At 40.2% G+C, this 24,535-nt stretch overlaps 1 protein-coding gene across 4 annotated transcripts in view; it reads left to right on the top strand.

The window, feature by feature from the left end:
- The window catches only part of LOC102908789 (formin-1), a 289,240-nt gene extending 273,081 nt beyond the window's left edge, over nt 1–16,159 (top strand). For all 4 annotated transcript variants that reach the window (XM_076570309.1, XM_076570310.1, XM_006983846.4 and 1 more), the window contains 2 exons: nt 14,306–14,390; nt 15,829–16,159. In XM_076570309.1, coding sequence (XP_076426424.1) covers nt 14,306–14,390; nt 15,829–15,873 — 130 coding nt within the window. In that variant the 3' untranslated portion in view covers nt 15,874–16,159. The remainder of the gene's footprint in view (nt 1–14,305; nt 14,391–15,828) is intronic.
- The last annotated feature ends 8,376 nt before the right edge of the window (nt 16,160–24,535 follow it).

The following is a 24,535-nucleotide window of genomic DNA, read 5'->3' on the forward strand; positions in this document are numbered from 1 at the left end:
CCGAGGCAAGAGGATTGTGAGTTTTGAGGGCAACCTGGGTTTCTATTGAGATGCTGTCAGAAAAAGAAAGGAATTTTAAATGTGTGAAATCTGAGAACTCAAGATGCAGACAAAGTGAAGCAGAGACAGACCTGCAACACCACAAGGTAGCATGATTGACACATAACTGCATTTCATAGTGAGTGCAGAGGATTCTGGAGGGTTCCAACACAAAGACACAATCATTTTCAGTGTTTTCCAAATCTGCATTCTCACCCTAGGTAATGGCACCTCAGTTAACTTTCATGGAATAAAGTCTTTTTGAGACTAGAAGAGTGAAGTTCCTCTTCTTGATCTATGGTGACTACTGGTTCATTACTGAGTCACTCCATCTCCACAATCTGACCAGGCTGCCAGGCACCAGTCAGGAAGTTCTGAACATGCAGCCTTTGCTTAGGAATTTTCTACTCAGATTTTCAGTGTGCTTCTTAATGAATTATCTCTGAAGCCTAAAAATGGTCCAAAAGCAGACAAACAACAACACAGAGGGTAACTAATTGCTTTTTGTATTAACCGATCTGTAGAAGTCTTGAACTGTATTCTGAATTAAAGCACGCCCTGCCCCCACACTCACAGAAGTGAGACCAAACTCTCTGTGGTTCTGCTGTGGTGGTGTCCAGTCATCCTTCAGAGTGGCTTTTTCTCCGATTCCCAGCATGGGCACTGGCAGCAGTGTTTCCTGGGTACATTTGGGGAATTGCTTGCTTCACACTCTGTAAACCAGCAGCACCTTCCCAGGGGCACAAGTTCCCAAGAGCCTTCCCTGATCATTTAGCAGTTTTCCGGGGTCTCTTCATTGCAGCCATGCTCTGAAAAGATGGATCACCAGCAAAGTGTCAGCCTAAAACATCTCTGAACTTTCAGGATGGTTTGGGAAAGATTTTTGGAAGCAGCGTGCTGAGAAAACTCTACCATGAAAGACATTTTAGCATGTCCTTTCAAGCAATTAAATTGATTATCCAGGATTTTCTTATGAAGGCCTTAAATTTTTTTTTCTTCTTTATGATAAGGAGTTTAGCTTTTAGCCTCTTAACAGACGTATTCATTAGTGTGAAATAAGCAAGTTAACTTAAGTTGACTTGTTATAATGAAATTAGAAGTAATATGATTGCTTTGTTGACACTTATTTAATGATATATGATATTATATTTTTGATTACAGTTTTCCCAGAAAGGAATTAAATCTCTGTAACACTAAATGCCATGCGGCAATAGGACATCACTCACAAGAATTGTTCAAAGGCACTCTTAAAAAACAAAACCCATAGCCAAATGAAAGCTCGATATCATGTAACTATTGGGGGAAGAATTGTGGTTTGGGAATCTCATCACAAGAAATTGAGATCACTTGATTTTTAAATGTGTCTGAAGGCCAACTGAAACTCAAGAAGTTACTGGAATAGATTAATCAATAATAGTATTTTCAAAGAGAAAGACCCAGAAGTAAATGTTTATACCTTGCTTCCAAATGAAATGAAAGAATTGGGACTACTTTAAGGCACTTGAGGTTAATTTTAGGTAACAGAATATTTACTTATTTTTCTCCTTAGTATGGTTTTCATGAATATGCATTAGACTAATACAACCTTGAGACCCACGTGCCTCCATAGCAAGCTGGCAACTCTCCCTCCTAAAGCTAGAGCACTCTCTAAATGCTGTATTAAAATGTCCAATTTTGGTATGTCATTAAACTCGTAAACCCTGTGGTTAAGAATAGAGGGGGGATTCCCTGGGCACATGGTTTATCCTATTAACTGTGTCATTAGAAATGCAATTTACTGCATCGTAGTATATTAATGGCTTTAATTTTTCTTTGACATTTAAGCTAGTGTTAGGTGAAAGAGCATGTTTCCATGTCTAAGCACAAATGCAGAAAGAAGGTTGCTTCTCTGTCATTGTGTGGCCCCCAGTGGTGATGCTTATCCTGCAATGAAGTCCTTTGGACTTCAGACAGTGTTCAGTAGTATGATCTATTCAGAGATCAGATCTCAAAATCTCTCCCCTTCACTTCCCGCCATTAATTTACTGTGCACCATTAGGCCAGATGCTTACTGAACAGGGAACCAATCAAATGTGAGTACTGGGATGAGGCAGGAACTAAGCATTAACTCTCATCTGTTCTAGCTTGAAATCATCATGATTCAGGAAATGCCTTTTCTGCTTTTCTAAGACCAGTGCAATTTTGAGATAATGGTCGTCACTTTTGCTCTTGAGGTTTTTAAGGAAGATATTGGAAATTGTTTCAAACCAAGATCTGATACAGGAGTGGAAGGAGATTCAGAATGGGAGGAGTTTTCATTGCCCTTTAGACTCTGACAAATGTGTACAATATCACTCTCCCAGTTTTGTTATTGTTTACAAAATACTAATGTTCATCTTGAAGGTCTCCTATTTTTAATCAAAGATGTACACACAAAAGTGTTTTCTGGCTGGGCGGTGGTGGCACATGCCTTTATCCCAGCACTTGGGAGGCAGGGCCAGGTGGATCTCTGTGAGTTCAAGGCCAGCCTGGGCTACCAAGTGAGTTCCAGGAAAGGCGCAAAGCTACACAGAGAAACCCTGTCTCGAAAAACCAAAAAAAAAGTGTTTTCTGGGCTCATGTCTCTGCAGTGTTACATTTGGTGGACTATTATAGTTTACCAAGACTGTATTTCATACTCAGTGGCAACTTTGCATTGGTTTTGCCTTTTCATGTACTTTTGTATCTGCATCTGTTAACATTCAAACACTTCCAGGGTTGTTGGTACATATCTTTTTCCATCCATTAAATGCAAATATTATCCAGTCACATGCATAGCAACTGCAAGAAGGTAACCTAAAATTTTTACTGCTGCCTCAATAACCTATTCTCCACTCATTTTCTGTTTTTACTTTTTTGATTGTTTAATTGCCTGTCCCATGGATCCTTACTTCCAAAACATCTCACCAGTTAGGATATCTCCAGACATTCCCCACATATGCACACAAACCACACAGTGAGCTATGAATTAGCAAAAGGTGAAGATGACCCAGGGGATCCAAGACTCCAGGAATAAAGTCCCTGCAAATGCTTTACCCTGAGCCAAAGCAAATTTTAAAAGTACCATTTAAAAAACCCACAGTGGTCCAGTAAGGAGTGAACAAGGAGTTTTGTCAATTTTATGGGGAATGCAAATAAGAAATTTCATTATATGCATGGCTATAATTTACACCATGGGAGAACAGAGTTACTTATTTTGTTTTCTTAGTTCCAGCCGAAGACCAATAGGGTTTTGTTTTGTGTATATTCCTTGAAGCTATTATGGTTAATTATGCAACTGCCACAGCCTTGACAACAGAGATCCAGGCTGGGTTAGGTGATCTCAAAGGCTGTTCTCAGAGCTCTGTATTGTAGCCGGAAGGTTTCTCTCTAGTCCCGCCAGGCCCCCACAGTCCCATGGCGTGCTTATAAAATAATCACCCAGAAGCTTATATTAATTATAACTGCTTGGCCATTAGTTCAGGCTTATTACTGACTAGCTCTCACACTTAAATTAACCCATAATTCTTATCTATGTTTAGCCATGTGGCTTGATACCTTTTCTCAGTTCTGCCTTCACATCTTGCTTCCTCTGTGTTTGGCTGGTGATGCCTGACTGTGCTCTTCCTCTGCCCAGCATTCCTTTAGTCTGCTTGCCTCACATACTTTCTGCCTGGCTACTGGCCAATCGGTGTTTTATTAAACCAGTATACAAAAGCATTATCCCACAGCACCCTATTGGTTATGTTGCTCTAGGAGCAAGGACTTACCAAGGTCATCCCTCCATCTACTTAAAGCCCCTTGATTGTAGAACAGTGCTACAAGAATCCATATATTTACAAGGTAAAGTTTCCCTGGAAAAATCTCAGATAACCAGTTTTTTATTTATTTAATTTTGCTTCCTTACTGATATATATTCATAACCATACCAGTGACTTGTAAGAAGTCAACTTTCTTTTCCCTAGCCTTCCATTATGTAGGGCCATATATACCTGACCACTAAAATCGTTCATAATTTGAAGGAATCCCTTTAAAATACAAATAATCAACCACTAGTTTTTTGGCAAAACTTTAAATTTCCCTGTCATAGTTGAAAACAGTTCTGTAAGTACACAAACAATAAGGGCCCTCATGGACCTAAGTTAAACGCAGGCTTGTCATAAATGCAGAAAAGAAAATCTCCTTATCTTGTCTGCAATAAATTTAGGTCTACTTCTGCACATTTAAAGATATGTTGTTCAGGTTCAATAGATGGCTCAGCTGTTAAAGACTAAGGCTCATATCTGAAAGGATAGGTTTGCCATGAATAGGGACAGACTAAAAACATGGTGAGGGTTATAAGACTGTGGATTTTTAAGAGAGAGAGAGAGAGAGAGAGAGAGAGAGAGAGAGAGAGAGAGAGAGAGAGAGAGAGTATGTGTACATGTACAGTGTCCATGGAGCCAGAAGAGGGCATTGGATCCTCTGGAGCTGGAGTTACAGGGGATTATGGACATCGCATGTGGGCGGTGGGAACTGAACTTGTGACCTCTAGAAAAGCAGCAAATGCTCTTAACTGCTGAACCATCTCTTCAGCCACTATCATTGACCTTTTTTTTTTTAAGAACATCTTCTCGCCTTGTTTCACCTGGGCACTGTTACTCCATTTCTTCTACTTCCCTTTCTAACGTTGAGAGTTTATTAGTCATTTCTTCACTAATTTTACTTTCTACATCTCAGTAAGGATAAAGTTCTCACTCCCACAACAAAGACCAAAATAACTGCTACTTAAAGAAAAACAGTGAATTTTGTCCTTCATAGCAACCTGGATGTGAGGAGTGTTACTGTGGGGACCTGGTTTTCTCCTTTTGTGGCTGTCATCCTTAAGCGGTGGTCCTTATTCACAGAACTGAAGACGGCTCATGTCTTGTTACCTTCATTGCTATCCAGTTACTACCAGTAGTATGGGAGAGGGGGAGGATGTGCCTTGTAACTTCAGTAGTCTGATATAGGAGGTGCATGTATCTGTGTGATTCTTAGCCCATTAGGTAGAACTGAGTCTCATGGACAAATAGAATGGAGACCAAGAAATGCAGGCTCAACTGGAAGCCTTGCACCCAGCTAAAGTCCCGTGGTTTTTGTTATTAGTTAATAGTTGTTCAGTCCATGAGGCTGGGTGTCTCAGATGGTCTTCAGTATACACTGGAATCCTGAAGAAGTAGGCTCTAATACCAGTGCAGGGGTGAACTTGCTGGTGAATGAGAGCAAGAAGGCAAAGAGCAAGAGCTTCCTTCTTCCATGTCTTTATATTGGTGTGGCCCAGATCTAAGGAGGATCTTTATGCCTCAGAAGATCTAGATATAGGGTGTGTCTTCCTTCCTCAGATGTTTCAATCAAGAAAAATTCATCACAGGTGTACACCGCAGCTTGGGTTCTAGTTAAGTTCAATCAAGTTGACAGCCAAGAAGAGTTATTACACCATCCTTTAGCATTTAACCTACAGTAACATAATATTTAGCAGCTTATGTTCTCCCTGAACCTCCAGGATGTAATCCTGTTCTCTGTTGTGCCTTTGGTGGCAGATTTCCTAGCACAGAGCCCAGTATATGATTATCTGCATGGAAAGGTCCTCATAGTAGAGTCAGATGTTATTAAATGGGCATTGAAGATTCCTTGTGATTGTGGAGAAGAAAATGATCTTAGGAAAACATGAGAATAGAGGGTTTGGGAAATATCACTAATCTACCAAAAAAGACCACCTTTAATAGAGCCGAAGGGGAAACAGGAGCCAGTAGGGGATCAGTGGCTCCAAAGAACTGTGGAAATATGAGCCCATTTACTGAGTCAGGAACCAATGGGAGAGGGCCTAGAAGCCTGGGATCTTAGGAACAGCCCCAGAATGTGTTCTGTGCTTGACTAAGATTTGATAAATGCCTTGATTCTGTTTACCTTAAATATGAGATGTAAACATTTGGGAAACACATCCCCAGTGATCGTTACTTAGCCAAGTTTAGAAAGGACTAGACTTAGGTCATCTTGGAGGTCTCTTCAAACCCTAAGTACCTGAAATTTGGGGTAAGAAACTGCCTGTTGACAGAACAGATGAGTTATGTTACCTAGAAAAGGGGAGTTAGGATATCCAAAGGGGTCACATTGCAAAGTATGGTCTTGGGAGTCTCAACACATGTTTTAGAAGAATTATGTTGTATACCCCTGGGATCAGGCTGATTAAATACTGTCTTTTCCATTTGGTTAGTCCAGCCCATTTTGTCATGTATTTTCATATTCTCATGTACATTTGCAGTACATAAACATATACTTTAAAAAATATCTATTATGTCCGTGACTTAAACACATGCTTTCAGAATATCCATTATGTCTCAGATATACAAGAGTGAGACCACTCTTGAAGAATTTAATGTAGTGATTTCAGAATGCTCCCTTCATGACATTTTCTCCAACCTCTGTTGAGCTGTCTTTCCTGCAAAATTCTGAGGGTTTCCCTATGCGATCAACTTGAGCACTTAATGAATTATTTTTCATTCATTTGGTACTAATCATTTGATTTATTAAATAAATTGTGTGCCCAAAAACATAAGTACAAAGTCTATATATGATTTTTATATTCTCTGTAGCACCTCTTATTTCCTTATATATAGCAAGTGCTCAGTTGATGCTGAACACATACACAATTACTGTGTTTTATTTGGCCATGTTAAACTAGTTATACGATTTTATGTCTATGGCTGATAAGTGAGACATCATAGTTATTTTGATATTGGCGGTAGAATACCTCAAATAAATCCAATATAGGTCATTTTTGCCCAACAATACACAACCTTAATAAATATGTAAGGTAACAGACAGGATGAGAAAGACAAAGACCAGTTGCTGGGGTAAAATAATTCCCGACTCTGTTCTTGACTATATTACTTTCCATTTGTTTTGAAAAATAAAAGAAAGAAGTGAAAATCATTGGGATCCATTGCTATTCCAAGGCTCAAACTCCTCTGACGTTCAAAGCAGGACCTGAGAGAATATTTGTCCACACTGTTTCTCTAGCTTGGCAGAGACTGTTGGAAACACAAAGTAAGTCTTCATTCAGCCAGAATAGCTTGAAAGTACTTACGTGTGGGACTCCTGACAGCCCCAGACTTGGGCAGCTATACAACAGGGGGCTACCCAGGCAGTATGATTTGAGGGGCACCAGGAAGGCTCCCCACTCCAGACAGTCTCATCATCTTCTTTTGTTGTTATTTCAGCCACTGCACAAACAGTCTGTATCAATTCTAGTCTTTGGTGAGACTCGGTAGGTGGTGGAGGTTTCAAAACCAAAAGGCGGGGAATCAGTATCTGCAAGCACATGCCTGTCTTCAGTCTCAGAATCCGGATTGTCTTCCAGAGGCTGCCTGCCCCTTTCAATGTGATCTGTAGACTTATGACACAGCCTCCTTCCTTTCCAAGCCGCCTCCTGAATGCCTCTCCCAAGAGAGGAAATGCAGTGCTGGTGCCTTTCACTCTGCACCTACATCTCTGGGTCGGCTGGGGTGTTATGTCTACCACGTGCAGAGTGATTGGCTTTAACTGATCGTGCATTCCAGGGTAGGCCTAGACCCACTCCGCTTCCACTCCCCTGTGGCCTGGACAAGAAGCTCTGCCAACGGAAGCAGCCTTTGTTCTGCAATTAATCACTCCAAGTCAAAGTGTGTTTAGGTACTATAAGTGATAACCCTCGAGAGCTATGAAGTGGCTGATTTGTGTAGCTGTTGAAATCCGGGCCGTGCGAGGACATCCTTGGTTGTAAGTGGATATCTTACTTAGGCTCAGAGTAGGGGAACTGTCACATTTCAGGAAGTAGAAATCATAGGCTAATTCATCATAGAATAACTTTTAAAGGAGAAATCCTGATATGTAAGTAGTTAAGTGTTCTAAGCCCTAGGATCTATGTTGAATTCCTGCTGCTCTATCTTGTGACAGCTAGTGAGATGGACCTGAGGGCCATGAGAGTGGAGGGCGGATAGTAGTGGTCAGGGTCAAGGGTCAGACTCCAAGGAAAGAATGGAGCTAGAAGAGCGTGTTTCTAAGTATGTTGCCCCATTGGCCTGCCTGTGATGAATGAACTGAAGTCAGTCATTGTTTCATAGCCTCTGTGGCTTTTTCCCCTGGATTTTACCTTCTTTTTTCCCTTTGTAAATAACACAGAAACTAAACAGAGATGTTCTCATCAGCTGCTGTGGTGAAGAAGTTTCCTTTTCTGCTGAGGAATGAACACATTCCGTCTTTTTTGTTGTTTGTTGTTTGTTTGTTTTTTTTTCTTTTGCCATCAGTGCAAAGTGACTTCAGTTATTTCCTTGACTTTCATAACTATTAGTCATGTGCTATGGTTCCACCATTAAGAATCCAGAACTGCCTAGAGAGTGAATTCTGTCAAGAAAGATAAAATGGTAGTAGTTCCCACAGCCCCTGTTCGTCTTGGCAAGCAGTGGAGGTCACTTATTTAGAATTGTGCCTGTACACTCGCTCAGTTTCCTCGAACCATGAAGAAACAACTTGATTCAGCAAACTGGAGATAGGATTTTGTGGATACATGAGGGGCATCCTAAGATCTGAGCCATCATCTCCACAGGGCCAAGTCAACAGAGCTGTCTAACGTCCAGCCTACTGGAAGATAGATGCGGGACCAAGAGGGACATCTATAATATCCTCAAAGTCCACTGAAACAGCCTCCATAATGACAATTCCATCCTGCTTTAGAGAATCCTAAAGAAGATAATAGCAAACTGCTATTCCTGGTCTTCTCTATCTAAAGTGTCATCATATCATTCATGTTCAATGCCCATATTTAAACACTTTACCGAGGGGGCTCTAGTGTGAAACCAAAGTTGTGAGCACTTCCCTGGGCAGAAGCGTCAGACACACATCCTTTTTCACATCTATGCTTTCCCACAACACACACTGGCAGCCATTCAGTTTGCAAGAGCCTGCAGTGACTCCTGGGAGAGTGTATGCATTACAGTGAGAAAGACGAGAACATAGTAGGATTTCCAGAAGTTTTGCTAAAGCATTTATGTACCGAAGTTACAGCTTTTTCTCTCTCTAGCACGCTTGTGTTGAAATACTTTCCCCTATATTTAAAATTACATTTGAAGGGCTCAGTATATAGCCCTTAAAATAAAATCTAGGCACTTTTAACTACAAGCAGTCATGAACAACTATGTGTGATACTCTAGAGTAAATGTTTAGACCAGAAACAAAAATAGAACCCACATCTCAGCTAGAAACAGAAACAAGTTCCTAAACAATTGAGTCAAGGAGGAGACTGAACATCTGTATACCTAGAGATTGTCTAACCAGTCTATTTTCTTCAGTTAAAGGCAAAAAGAAAAGAATGTCTTTACCTCCTGGGTGAGATAGGGAAACACCTGACCTGGGACAGTTATACCTCCTCTAGTCTCAGTTGCCTTGTGAGTAAAGTACTCTCATACCTTAAGGAATCTTGGCATGTATACCTTAAGTTGGCATGTATAAATATTTAACACATGTTAGGAGGCCTATAGTACCTTAAAATAATCTTTCTCTTAGATATTTATAACTAGAATTAGACTCCTAAATGTTTGGGGTTCCCACCCCAAAAGTTGGCAGAAAATAAGTTTACTAATAAGTAAACTTTTAAACTAAGATGGGAAGACAGCCATTCTTTAGATATGTACTTAGAACTGGCTTATGCAGACACAGGATAGATATTAAAACAGGGAAGATCCCCGGTATGCAAAAGGCCCATGGATTGCTTCATGTGCTTCTAGTGTGAAGAGAAATAAGACACACAATTCTGAGATGAAAAGTCCTAAGGACCTCAAGAGAGTCCCAAAGTGCTTTTTCCATTGAAAAAAAGAGAAATTATTTTTGGTTAAGAGAGATGGAGGAAGTTTTCATGACTTTGGCACTTAAGCTAGGAGCACAAGAATGGAAGGAGTTTGGCCACATGAGAAAGACAAGGATGGTGCCTGACTTGGCCGATATGCAGAACCACCTGATGGAGATAACCATGTATAAAACGTTCTCTAGTTTTTACATCAACATTACTTAGGTGTAGTAACATACCCACTTCTAACAGATGAGGAAACTGAGGTCAGAGGGGCTGAGTAGCTCGTCCAAGAACACCCATCTAAACTAAACTAGCATAATATTCCTATGAAGACAGGTCTGCATCTAAAAAAGTAACTGTAAATTAAATTTAGACCAGAAGAAGGAAATTTGACTGCTAAGATAAGGACTTTGAATCTTATAGTACAATTCAAAGATTGGTAAATTATGGCCTATGAGCCAAATCTGATTTACTTCTCAGGATTGGTGAATAAAGAGTATTAAAAAAAAGAAAAAGCAAAACAAAACGAAACAAAACAAAACAAAAAGCCAGGCAGTGATGGCCCATGCCTTTAATCCAGCAGCTGGGAGGCAGAGCCAGGCGGATCTCTATGAGTTTGAGGCCAGCCTGGTCTACAGAACAAGATATAGGACAGGCACCAAAACAACACAGAGAAATCTTGTCTCAAAAAAAAAAAAAAAGAATATTTTTAGAGCATAGCATTGCCTGACCCCCAACAACACACACCCCATGTCCCATGTGTGTTGTTATTATTATACTACAATAAGAGTTGAATATCTGCAACACAACATACAGCCCCACAGCCTGAAGTAGTTACTCTCTGGCCCTTGATGGAAAATATGTGCTGACCTCTGCTATAGCTGACTGGGGATCATTTGAAAGTGTTGGAGAAAGGAAGCCATATTCTTAGAGTTGTGTGTTACTCACTGGGACCATCTTAATCTGTAGGATGGCTTGAAAGGGGCTAGTTTATTTTAACACTGCTTGAGTTGTCTGGGCTCTCACCCCTTCTCATCTAGTCTCTCATAGTCGCCTTCCTCTAAGTTTCTTGACCAAAAGTTTAACAAACACAACTGAAATGCACTGTTCTGGAAAACCGAACAGTACAAGGAAGTTCTGGAAAACCGAACAGTACAAGGAAGTTGGCAGAGGGCACTGATCAGTTGCTAGCTTCTGGCTGAGAATGTGTTGGGGATAACGGGAAGTGCCACAAACTGAATTGGTCCTGTTGTACCTGATATTCATGCACAGTGCTGGCCCTCTCAAAGTTTGTGGACTTTATTGTTGAGGGTATACAGACTAATAAGAATTTGCCAGTTTGCTTTGTGCAGGATCCATCTTGAACACTGAGGATATGGTAGCCACCTATGATTTAAGGAACTCTTGCCTATTGTCCTCCGTGCTGTTCGTTTTTATCATTTATTTTCCATTTGCATGTGTGCTTTATGTGAGTGTGCATATACGTGCATGGGTGAGTGTGTGCACATGTGAATGTGGAGGCCATGGGTCTGTGTCAAGTGTGCTTTGTCAAGTGTTCATTCTCCACCTCAGTTTTCAAGACAAGGTCGTTCACTCACCAGTTGGCTAGACTGGCTAGCCATTGAGATTCAGGGATTCTCATGTCTCTGTCCCCATCCCAGATTAAAGTAATAGGCATGTGCCACCACTACTGGCTTATGTGTGGGTGCTGGGGACTCAAACTTAAGTACCCATGCTCAGAGGCACCTTACCATTTGTGCCATCTCTGAAGTCCTTCATCACCGTTCTTGATGCCTGAATTTCTTTAAAGATTGATTGCAATAATTTATTATCTATTAGTCACTTATACGTCAGGTGCAGTGCAAATACTGAGGACAGGGACAATGAAATTGTATCCCCCACTTTGGAGAAGTTCCAATCTGCTGTAATAGAGAGGTAGTTAAAAATGATCCCAACACTGTAAAATATATGAACCTCAAAATCAGTTGTCAGAGGAGAGGACAGAATTCACTCTACCCAATTAAACGTTCATTTATGTAACTGACCCCTCGTTGAGTGTTGCAGTGTGGACAGGATTGTAGTTAGTTCTCAATCCCTCATGATTTCTTAACCCACACAATGACTCCCCCAGCTCCAATTCTCGGGTATCCAGAGGACCCAAAGAGTGGTCACAGAGCCACCAAGACACTCAGGAAGTGGGAGGATGATGCTAAGCAGAAGCCAGGTAACAAACCAACTCCAAAAGCAGGGACCAGGATTGACAGGTAGAAAGAAACTATTAAAACAAAAGATGAGCCAAAAATGTTCCCTTCCAGTTAGGGACCATGAGATAAATGATAATTGCTCTTTGGACAGAATCCTAACTGGAAAAACTCCAGGAAGAATACACACTGAGGGTTTATTTGTATCTCCATCATCTACATTGGAAAATCTCTCTTAATGGTCTTTCTTTAGTGTAGTCTGACCTGGACTTGGTCCACATAATACAATCTGTTCTTGGCTGGAGACAGTCACAGTTGTTGCCACAAATGGGGAGTGTTAGTGGTCAATGTGGTATAGACCCTCAGACCTATCACAGCTGTCTGTTGGCAGTTTTGCAAATGTATTTCTTCTTGGATTCTACAAAACATTACTCCTCCTTGTTTCACTTTTATTTACTTTCTGGTGCACCAGTTAGCGTGTTGAACTCATTGGAGTCACATTCTACTTGTTTGCAGGAAGACTGGATTAGTGAATGCATGCTCCAGACAGTGTGTCAAGTCCTCCAAGAGTAGACGACAACAAACGCACAATTAATATAAAGTGAAAGATTCTTTTCTTTGAAATGGTGAGGGAAAAAGAATGCTAAAATTTAAATGATCAAATGAATTGGTCAATCTTTTCTTTAAATAGTTCATTTTTTTTTAGAATTTTGAGGAAATTTTAGAAGCAAAATGCATGTTCTCATCACCTAGAGTTATATACTCTCTAAAACTTTAAAGAAATAAGCATTGTTAGTGCTATACATTTAAAATGGAATTCTACTTAATATATCACTCAGTCACATTTCATCTCCCGTCTTTCTAGAAATCACCTCTCTCAGCAATTTAGTATCTTTCCAGTTTCTTTTGGATACTTTTATGTGTGTTGAGTCCATTAATGACATTATAATTCTTTTCATGTGCATATTAACCATTTGTATGTCATTTGTGAAGAAATGTTTGTTTGAATCTCTGCCCATTGTGAGGAAAGAGTAATTCATCTTTTCAAGAAAATAACATCCTTATTAATTCTTGGAGAATTTATAACAAAATATCTTGATCTTATTTGCCCACAACTCCCCCACCCCTGTGTCCTCATATTTATTTGTTTGCTTATGTGTTTGTTTCTAGAAGAGCTATTTCTTATCCTCATATTTATTTGTTTGCTCCTAGAAGAGCTATTTCTTATCAGGAGATGTCATGGTCCTCTGTCTATTACAATCTTTCTGCCCCATCTTCCTAGATGTTCCCTGAGCTTAAAGTATTGAGATTATGTTGTAAATATATTTGTTCATATTAAATTACATATATATTAATTTATTTATTAATTTGGTGGGTACCATAATTCATCTTTTTGTTTGAGTTATAAGTATTCGTATGTATTCTAGACAAAAGCCCCACATCAGATATGTGATTTCCAGTTTTTCTTTACGTTTTTAAAGTTGTCTTTCCACTTCACTACAGTGAATTTATGAATTTGATACTTACAGTGTTCATATGTTTTCTCAAATTTTTCATTTTTCAAAATTGTCTCAACATTATCTCCTGTGCAGATAGTAGGCTGAGCACACTGAATGGTGCCCTATGCAAATTGAACTATTACATTGTTCACAAAAGCACAGCCTCCCCTGTTCATCTCAGTGGGCTCTCCAGTGAAAACTGAGTTGTGGTTAAACAGAGAAGCATTTATGCCTAGAGTTTAAACATAAAAGCACCTGGCTACAGTTACACATCAGATAATGTCATTCTGGCCAACAATGGAGCACATAAACAACAGTCTATGAAAAGTATAATGGATGGAAAAATGGTGTGTTTAATATTTACAATGTGCCTTTTCTTTGTTTTGATGTGTTCGGATATGCAAATCCTTACCAGTGTGTTACGGTTGCTTGTAGGATTCAGTGAGATAACATACCCTGCAGGTTTATATTTTAGGTGATGTTGTGGGCTTTCCCATTGGGGCTTGTGGGTATTCACTGAGGAAGTGTCGCTGTGAAAACATTACCTAACAACACATTTCTCAGAATGTATCCCCGTGGTTATGTGTCACTTAACTGATTTTCAGAATACTCACCACCGACCTTTGCATTCAGAAGTGTCAGGATTTCTGTTTAACTCAACCCCGTCCCTTTTCTGTTTTTCCTCTTCCTTTCTTTTCACCTCGCCCTTCCCATTTTTATTTCAGATTAAAAATGGCTCAGGCATCTGTCAGCAAACTGACATCAGAGAAGAAAGTGGAGACAAAGAAAATTAATCCCACTGCTAGTCTGGTAAGCCACGTTTTTCACCATGACCTCTATGTTTTTCATTATATCTGGGTACACTCCCAAGGGTATGAATTTAAAGAAATGGGGTGTTGCTGTCCTTCCTCCCATCTTAATACCATGTGGTTTAAAAGAAAACTAGGTGTGAAGGGCAAAGCATGCTTTCATATGTTTCCACTGCAAACCCAACAGAGGTCAACTGCGGTTTCATATATACCTCAGATTCTCTCCCTCTTATCTCCAGGTGCCTTCCTCCTGAAGGATAATTTCTGAGTAGTCACATCATTCTTCCTGTTAAAGAAGGAGTCAGGGTAGCCCCTAGGAGTTGTTAAAGTTGAGATACAAAAATGTGCAGCCTGCCTAATGTCACTTGGCAAATACATGACAAAAAGCCTGACCCGACGGGAGTGGGGACCTCCTCACATTCCTTCCTTGTGTTGGAAATCAGCCCGTCTCTTTATGCTTTCTTAAGTCTGAGAAAGTTGTCCTCCAGAGTCCAGTGTTCAGCAGAGGTCACAATGATTCTCCACCTATGAGCCACAGACTAAGTTACCTTTTCTGTTGCTGTCATAAAACACCCCAACAAAAGCAACTTAAAGAAGAAGAGGGTTTATTGTGACTCACGGTTTGAAGTTATAGTCCATCGTGGTGGTGAAGTCACAGAAGCAGGAGCTCGGGGCATCTGGTTACATTCTCCCCACAGTCAAGAAGCAGAAAGCAGTGAATGCCCATGCTCAGCTCACTATCTGCCTTTTACATAATCCAAGATCCCATCCCAGGGAATGGTGTCACCCATGGTGGGCAGGTCTTCCTGCCTCAGTTATCAGAATCAAGATAATCTGGCATAGGTGTGCTCAGAGGTTAAATAAACCCTCACAGATGCGCCAATAGGCTTGGCTCCCAGGTGATTCAGACCTTGTCAAGTTGAAAATTAACGTTAACCATAGTACAGACATTAGTTAGCATTGCTATGTGATTAGAAACCCAGGGTTATTGGGAAATGAGGTTTAAATCTCAGCATTGCCCTAAGATTTCGTAAGGTTACTTTGCTTCATCCTCTTCAAGGGAAAGGGGGCAATGATGATACCATTTTGAGGAAATTAGGGAAAAGCATATAGAGTACCAGTTATATAATAGAGGTTCAGGAAATATTGGCTACTGTTCTTACCTCCATGAAATCCAGCAGGCTTAGATCCCGTGGTGCGAAACAGCAGTAGTGTGACGGTGGGAATCTCTTCCTCCATGCTGTGTGCTAGGTTGATAGAATCAGGTAACTGTGGAGCCCAAGGGGTAAAAATGGTAGAAATACCTTAATTTCTAGGGTATTTAGTATGATTATAGTCACCATTTCAGATCAGAATCTGAGAAAGTTACCAAAACTTGAGCAAAACAAATTTTTAAAGGTAGAAATGACAATGGTTCTGCTTCCTTCCTTAAACAACAGAAAGAAAGACTGCGTCAGAAGGAAGCCAGTGTGGCCACCAGCTAACATGGAAACAGAAGGAAATTCCAGTGCAGGAGGAGGCCACCCAGTGCTCCTTCTTTAGACCCAAGTGCCAAGGGAGTTCCTGACAGATCTGCTACAGAACATCCGCTTTGCTTATCTCCTTCTGAGGTCCTCTGTAGAAAGTACCTGTGCCTTCCTTGAGAAGTCCCTTGTTAATCCACAGGAACAATGTGATGCTATGTATGGGAATGTTACAGGAATATTTGATAGTTGTTTCTTATGGAAGTCCAAAGTCCATCCTATAAAAGAATCAGAAGATGTACCAAAATGTTTCACATTTTACTTTATGCTGAAATGCTAAGCTTTCCAATGTATAGCCATCATGGAAAAAGAGGTACATCTTTTATAGTGATTGCCTTGAGAGAACTCAAGCCTTGTTCCTCACACACTATTTTTTTTTTATTGGTCTTAATCTTGATCCGGTTGTACCAAGATCCTATGGATGTTGAAACATGGGTGGAAAGAGAGAGAATAATAACCAAAAACCTTTTCCTGGAGACTAAGTTATGATGCTGGGAGTGAACATTAGACATTGAGATAGGACCACTCAGTTAACATGGCTTCCTGACCAGTAGAAATTCTGTACCAACTTCTAATAGAAACAGGGCAGGGACAGACTTGGATTGGGTGCTCTCTTGGGTAAGGGACTATGTGGCTTCAGATCCATTGTGGACAGTGAATGAATGCTGTGTAGACTTGCAGATGAGGTCTACATTGTATCCCACCACTCCCAGCAGTTTCCAGGAGAGCAAATGTTACTGACTACCTTTTATCATGACCTTGACTCGTAAGCATATGAAGAATGGTAGCCAGGGACTGTTTGCTGTTCCAAAACTTATGATCAGAGAAAAAAGTTCTTTACAGTGAAGTGAAAGCAAAGTGGTTGTGTTAGTATTGCCCTCTGAATGGACTGTCAGGACAGGTTGTATTTTCTAACTCTGGCCCTTAAATCACGGAGAAAAGCCACCTGGGACCTTTTGCCTACATTTTTTTTCCTAAGCCACCACTGTTTGAACTTCCCTGGTGAGAAAACAAGAAAGAGGACTGGGCATGAACTGAGGATTGTATTAAAGACTGTTTTGAAGCCTTGATGCAATGAAGGAATGTGCTGCTTCTCCTGTTGGTGGAGACAGTCTAGAGTTACTCAGAGTCTTGCATCCCTTGCTGATCTGGCTACCGCTAGCTGCCACGTGGGGCCTGCCTCTTGCCTCAGCAACTTTCTAGAACTTTTGAACTTGCCAGATACCTTAAGTGTCCTCCTGGAATCTGCCTGCCAGTCATCAGCCCCCCACTCAGGGACACTCCGATAATAGATGCAAGCTAATGAAAGCAGAACCGTAGCCAGATAAAGTGCAAACCTTGTGAAACAAGAGTAGCTGGCATCTACTGAGTCACAGATGCCATTTCCTTGCCGGTGCTAATTGTCTTTCAGTGGCCCAAAGGAAGGAGCATGGTCACTTGGTTTATTTTAATCAAAATGAAAGGGTGAGACAAAATAGACAATCAAATAAGAAACTTAACATGACTGTTCTTTTCCTGTTGCTTTTTGTATATTGTTTCCTTTATTCTCACTGTAGCTATGAAGAAGAGCAAAGGACTTAACCAACAAGGCAAATTCCACTTGTAGACATCCTGTTCTCCCTGGTGTCCTTGTTAGTATTGAAGTGCAAAAGAAAAATGCAATTTTGTCTGTACCCCAGGAGTCATCTCAGCATTCTGTGAGGTCTGCACATGCCTAGAGCCTTATGGATCCTGTGGATGGGATGAGTGGGAACAGGAAGCTTTCAGTGGGGTTGATGCCACCTCAGGTCTCTAAGTAAGATGTTCATGAGTCATCACAGGTGGCACGGTCTCTCCGTCCTTCAAGAACACAGCAGATCTTACAGGCTATTGAGAACTAAACCATACTGTTGGGAGTTGAGGACAACTTTTTGTTTTCTAATATCCTAAATCTATTTGTAGTACATATGCCCCATTTAAAAAGTCGAAGATAAAACCAGTTGGGGTAAGGATGCTGCAGAGATGGCTCAGTAGTTGAGAGCACATACTGTTCTTGTAGATGGCCTGGGTTTAGATCCCATTGCCTTTGTTGGGTGGCTCACAATCACGATAACTATCTTGAAAAATCTGACATCCTCTTCTGTCCTCCATGGACAGCATACACACAGAGACATACACATACCCCCACATAGACATACATATATGCACATAATTAAAATATAAAAGTAAATCTTAAAAACAAGTGGGGACATGATACAGCAAGATAAGTGAATAAAAATCAAAAAGTATATCTTTTCCCAAATATTTCATTTTACAAAGTGGTTTAAATTGTGTTAAAAATCACTAGTGAGAAGTATGTTTTTCCTTGATTTTCATTTTCATTTTATTTTGCCTGCACTTATCAAAGAAAAAAATACCAAAAGATGATAGGAAACATATGCTTCCATAGAGTTGGTAATCTACAAATAAGTTTTATTATTGAATCACAAAAACATGGGCATACTGTGAAATCCAAAGTGGTAGCAGTCCTAACTAAGCATGTATGAAATTGAATGATTGTGATGGCTGGTAGGAGGCAACAAAATTGCCAACCATCTGCCTGAGGCTGCACCTTATGGCTGCCATTTTTACTATGGATGTGAAAGAGTCTAGGATTGCCTTGAGAAACTTATTCTCGAAAAAGCAATATAGAGAAAGGCATGGCATTCTAGAGTGGGATGTGTCTATGTCCTTCCTCTGAATTCTCTTAAGGGGAGTTTATAAGTGAGTGGGATGTCAGAAGACCATGAGTACTACAATTCATAGTTTAGCTATTCTGGCTTGAGGGACCTGCAGCTAAGCAGAGGGACCTGGATAAGGCAGTGAACTGCCACCCATGTCAGTTACTTCGTCTGTGGAAGGAAATCTGCAATGCCAGTGGACCAAGTCTCTTTCCAAACTGATAGGGTCGGGGGAAAAAAAATTACCTCTCACAAAAGGCAGATAATATCAAATATTATGATTCATCGCCCAGCTATAGAAAGCTGCTTAGACTCATCCAGAATTGACTTAAAGAAAAGCACCCCCCAAAACTCAACTCAGCCGCCCTTCCCCTTTAGACTTACACAAGCGTTCTTAACGCTGATGACAGTTGGATCCAGGAACAGCCAGGCTCAGTTTTGCAGCTGTGTGTGACCAAGAGGCACACTTTGTATCATGTCTGCTTCCCTGTCAGCTGTAAGGAGCCCTCATTATGAATCTCACCATTCCCCACCCCCCTCCACAAGGATGGGCAACCGACCAAACTGCTTCAAGATAACACTCTGCAGGAAAATGGGGAATGTAAAAGAGTTTCATCACATTTCACATGAAGCCACTTCAGTAGCCTTGTTTGTTCCAGTGCAATGCCTTGTATCACATTTGGGGGATTTGAATACTTAACAGCTTACTTGGATGCATGGGAACATTAAAATGGTGACTCACTGACTGTGTCTCTTGAGCTCCATATACTACATACCTCATACTACAAACTCCATCTGTCCTTAGATAATTTTCTGGTTTTTAGTCTCATGTATACAAGGAATCCCCTGGAGGCTGATCCAACTGCTTCCATGGTTCCATGGGATTTTTCATGGTTCCTGTGCAACATGACAGCCCTGGGCTGTCAAAACACAAATGAGTCAATAGGCTCAGGCAGAAATGAGCATCCCAAGGATTTGACAGGGGATGAGTAGGCTCTACCACATTAGGGTTGTCACCTAGGCTTAGTGTTACCCTAGGAATGTCTTGTGCTCTCCACCTCTGATACTGTAAAAATATCTTGGAGAGAATGCTCATCCCATAAACAGTATAAGTTTCCAGTGAGTTTTATCAAGTAAGAAATCCAGTGTATATCAGGAGCTCTTTGCCAAAGTCATACCTGCTCCCCTCCACTGTTCTCTTCTAGAGTTTTCTTTAACTTCCATCTTATAAAAGCAAGGTATTTTTAATTGTTCACCTAAGTTGGCTTCCTAACTTCATATTTCTCAAACAAAAGCCCAGCCCTATAGACCACTGAGCATCCAGAAAGGTTACTCTGCTTCCTCATAGCATGGCTGATAGATGTTCAGAAATGAGCAATTCTGGGAATCTATGGGATGGATTTTCCTTCTAGTCTGTAGTGTGAAAGGGAGGATTTAGCATGCACAAAATGTTCTGCTCTTCCACTGAAAGGCCAAAAAGCATTTAAAATACATAGTTATGCTTTGTGAACTACAAATATCTTTTTTCCCTCTTTTTAAGAGGGATGCACTTATTTTTATTTTACGTGTATGAGCATTTGTCTACATGTATGTATGTGTACCTCCTGTGTGCCTGGTACTTGCAGAAGCTACAGAGGAGGCTGTTAGATCCCCTGAAACTGGAGTTACAGACAGTTGTGAGCCACTGTGTAGAGGCCAGAAACTGAACCTGGATCCTCTGTAAGAGCAGCAAATGCTGTTAACCATTTCTCCACCCCCTTTCCCTATCATTTCTCTCTAGGTATAAGCTAAGTTTTTCATCAGTCTCGCTAGTGGTTCTGCACAGAGCTTGGAAGGCACTCACTACTCTTGGAAACAAATTCATGAACAAAGAAGAAACTCTTGAGATGATCCTGTCTGCAGTGATTTAAATAGGATTTGTGGGGTCTACCAAAGGAACAGGTTTCTTCTAAAATCATTAATTTTATAATTCTACTGTTTTATAACTTCCTGAGACACAAATACTGTGCCCATACTGTCCTACTGACTACCGGGTGTTTAATCTTGGAGGAATATGTGATTTAAGGAAAAAGGATTTCCCTTTGAGAAAACTATCTAAGATCCTCTCTGAAAGGCAGAAAGTTTACAAATTAGACACTGGATAATTTTTAAGAACCTTTAGTGGAAGCATGTCATCAATTTATCACAGTCTTTTCCCATCTTTGAATTATAATCCAGACAAGTGTGGGAAGCAGTCTCACTGGACTTTGATTTAGGGATCATGTTTTTGCCTGGAAAATAAGCATTGGCCTGCATGTCTAGAAACTCTCTGAAATCAGTTAGCATCCTAATATGAATCAGATGCTACAGAAATGTAAGTCACTTTAACTCATTTATGGCTTGGCTTGGTTTGGTTTAATTTTCTTACACCACCAGGGATCATGGAGGCTGCTTCCTAAGAGTCACATGACCTTTGCAGTGTCTCCTTTTCACCTTCTGAGATCTCAAGCAGCATGGATGACAGAGGAAAACCAGGAAACAGGAGAGAAGAACAACTGAGCAAATCCAGTGCAGTATTTTTGCACAGCCTTTTGATAGTACCAGCGGCGGCAGCTTTTTAATAGAAATTTGAGTCACTTGTATTTGGCAAATAGGAGTGTTCCGTGTTGTTATAGCTCAATGGCAGACTTTTTGCTGAAAAAGCAGGTACTCCAATGAAACTGACCAGTGTTTAGCTGAGTAACTTCCAGCTTCAGATTCTTCTACGAGCATGACTTGCCCAAGGACCTTTCTGTTTCCTCTTTGCCTGCTCACAAGCCATATCAGCAACTAGCATCATCTAGCTTTCCTCCATCCCATACTTCATCTTTGGCCTCCACTTCCTTCACACACCACAGCCCTTCTCTTCTGAAGGGACCTTTGCAGCTTCCCCCTGGACCCAGCTACTCTCTACCTCTACATCATAGATACTGAATGTCCCTGAGCCCTCTCACACCCTGTGCTCCAGCATTCAGTGTTTGGACAAGAGCACCACTGTCACCAAGGAGCCTGTGTGAGACACACTGCTGAGACTGCCTCTTGCTAATGTCACCATCACCTCATCACTTAGGCAAAGAGGGGAAAATCCATAAAAGAGGTGGAAAATGAATTTCTTTTTTCATTTTGTTCTACTTTATTAAAAAGGTTGGGTGTTCTAGTTTTTGGTTTCTTGCAGATTTTTTAAACTATCTAAGTAGAGAACACTTTTGATCCATCGCAGCAGATCACCAGCTATTGCAAGGCTAAATCTTGTACTCTCAGCTTCCTGCACCGCCAGACAAATTGACCTCTGTGCAAACATTTTGTATCATAAGACTTCTTATTGCCACTCCATTCTTACTACTGCTCATGACTCAAGCATCTACCACAATCTGAATTGAGATGTTGACATTTTGTGGTTATGTTCAGATTAACAGTAACTGTTACGCTCTTAAAAGCACTCATAGAAAGTGTAAGCATGTCCTGCATAGTTGACTATTTTGCCATGGTAAAATCCAGCCTTTCTATTCAAATATTAGACCAATCAGTAAGGTGTAACTTTAAGGAACTTTAACCAATAAAATAAAGACAGCTTTGGAAAGGAGAAGGCACTTTAAAGACATGAAACCTTATATTACATGCTCTTGGATGTTTTTAAGCATAATAAGCTAACTGGATTTGGGTATTTTTCCTTTAAGTTAAAAATAATATGTATTTCTAATTGCATATTTAATTCTGTCAACCAACACTGAGAAATGTTCATGAGTTGAATCTGTAAATGTAATTTGCAACCAAATGAAGTATTTATTTTTAAAAAGAAAAGGTGAGGTAACCGATATTGACTTGTACATAATGAAAATATGTGTGTATATATATTTTTCCTTCTTGACACTACTTGATCATTATATCAAGTGTATTTTTGTACATAATATATATTGGTTAGAAAAATTTAGATTGTCTATTGAAAGAAATTCTATCTCTGTGATAGATTATATTTATCCTAACCTATTGATATTCTGTTGATTTGTTTTAAGAGACAGAACACTATTTTTTTGAATTTCCAGAGAATTGCATTCACTGCACCACTTGTGAATATGTTAAGGGTATTTTAATAAATCTTGGTTTCGTGTCCATCTTGTGTGTGGTAGAGGTTTTGTTTCCACAGCCCCATTTGATGTGGTCATTTCTAACGTACGTTACTGAGTTATGTTACTGCTCATTTCCAGCAAATTCTACTAGAAGTAGAGTTGCAAGAGCTGGGTCTCCGTAAGTCCATCATACAGTGTCCTTTACTCCCCATCCACCTACTCAACAATGGGCAATCTGGCTAAACATGGAAAACTAACAACAGATGGAAATCCAACTAGGCTTTATCCAAATCAGCGCCACTAGGACATAAACTTTTCACACAGGGATTGGTTACAGGTGGAAAATTATATACTAGGGAAATGTAACAGAATATAATTACATGTGTTCTGTCACCAAGCAGAGGTACAAGTTTTTTGTTTTGTTTTGTTTTGTTTTTCAGGCAATAATATAAAGTATAGCAATTTTTTATAAGTAACATAAAAGCCCACAGTTTAAATAAAAAATACCTCTACAAAAATTATAATTGTTTTTGATCAACTCATTTGTTCAGTGTTAGAGTTTTTCTTATATGTATGCCAAAATATGCCACATTATCTGTCATGACATCAATGGAGAAAATCTCTATCTCTAGAAAACCACTGAAGTTCAGTGGACTCACTGAAAACTATACCCAGAGTATAAAATATATCAAGACTGAGCCTTGTTCTCTTGGCAAGAAACCAAAAACCCCTGACTGCTTGTTTTCATCGTATTGAACTAGCCTCCTTTGTGGAGAATCTTTCTAGGGATATTGTTTGAAAAGAAGATTCTAAAGGTTGTTCTTTCAGTCAGGGCATCTTAGAAGGGAGGAGGCTTATGCAGCCTAAGGACCTAAGGAAAGATTTCAGGCTATCACAGAAAGACACCCCTCTCTTTCTGAATGATGACTTATTCTCTCATGCCAAGTTTTCACATGGGACATTTCACCATCCTTTAAATTGTGTAGTCAGTTTTGTGTTGTTAAAACAGTGCCCAAGACTAGGTGGTTTACAAACACAAATGTGTGGGTTCAGCAAACTAGAGACTGACAAAGCCCAATGTTGCAGTGCCAACCCCTAGCAAGGGCCTTCTTGCTGCATCATCCACCACAGAGGGCAGAAGAACTGAAGCAAAGTCAGCTCCTTCATAATAAGATTGACCAACATCACCACAAGAAGAGAGCTCTGAAGACCCACTCTCCAAGTGCTGTTTACAGTAGTGATTGCCTTCAACATGACTTTTGAAGCGGGAAACATCCAAGCCATAGAACTGTCTATAAACTCCAGACACTCCAACTACCCTCTTTCACCTGTATGTGGTTTATATTCATGAGAATAAAGAGACTTTAGAGTTGACCTATGCAGGTTCTGTTTTTATTCCATGGCTTTGGTTGCCTCTTGGCCTAAATCTTTTAAAGATGGGTAGCATTTGTTTCATACTCATCATTATCCAATGAGTGAAATTAAAAAAATAACAATATTAGTTGTTAATTGCTGCATAACAAAAATTAAAACACCACCAATCATTTCTTGATTCTTATGGCTTTTGATAATCAAGAATTTTGGAAGTACAAACTTTTATGCTTGGAGTCTCTAGTCTCTCATTTGTTGTAGTACTATAACAATTGAGTCCGTCATCATCTGAAAACTGGATGGTCAGAGAAGAGCTTCAAGATGCACTTCCATGGTGGCCATTGTGGTTGGCAAGGTGGTGTTGGTGTTGGCTCTTGGCTGGAGGTCTATTTCTCTCCATGTGTACCTTTTGAGTACTTTACTATGAATAATACTTTTATTGTTGTTTTATTTTTTGCCAAAGCTAGG

The sequence above is a fragment of the Peromyscus maniculatus genome, chromosome 4, assembly GCF_049852395.1.
Source record: "Peromyscus maniculatus bairdii isolate BWxNUB_F1_BW_parent chromosome 4, HU_Pman_BW_mat_3.1, whole genome shotgun sequence".
Classification (NCBI taxonomy): domain Eukaryota; kingdom Metazoa; phylum Chordata; class Mammalia; order Rodentia; family Cricetidae; genus Peromyscus; species Peromyscus maniculatus.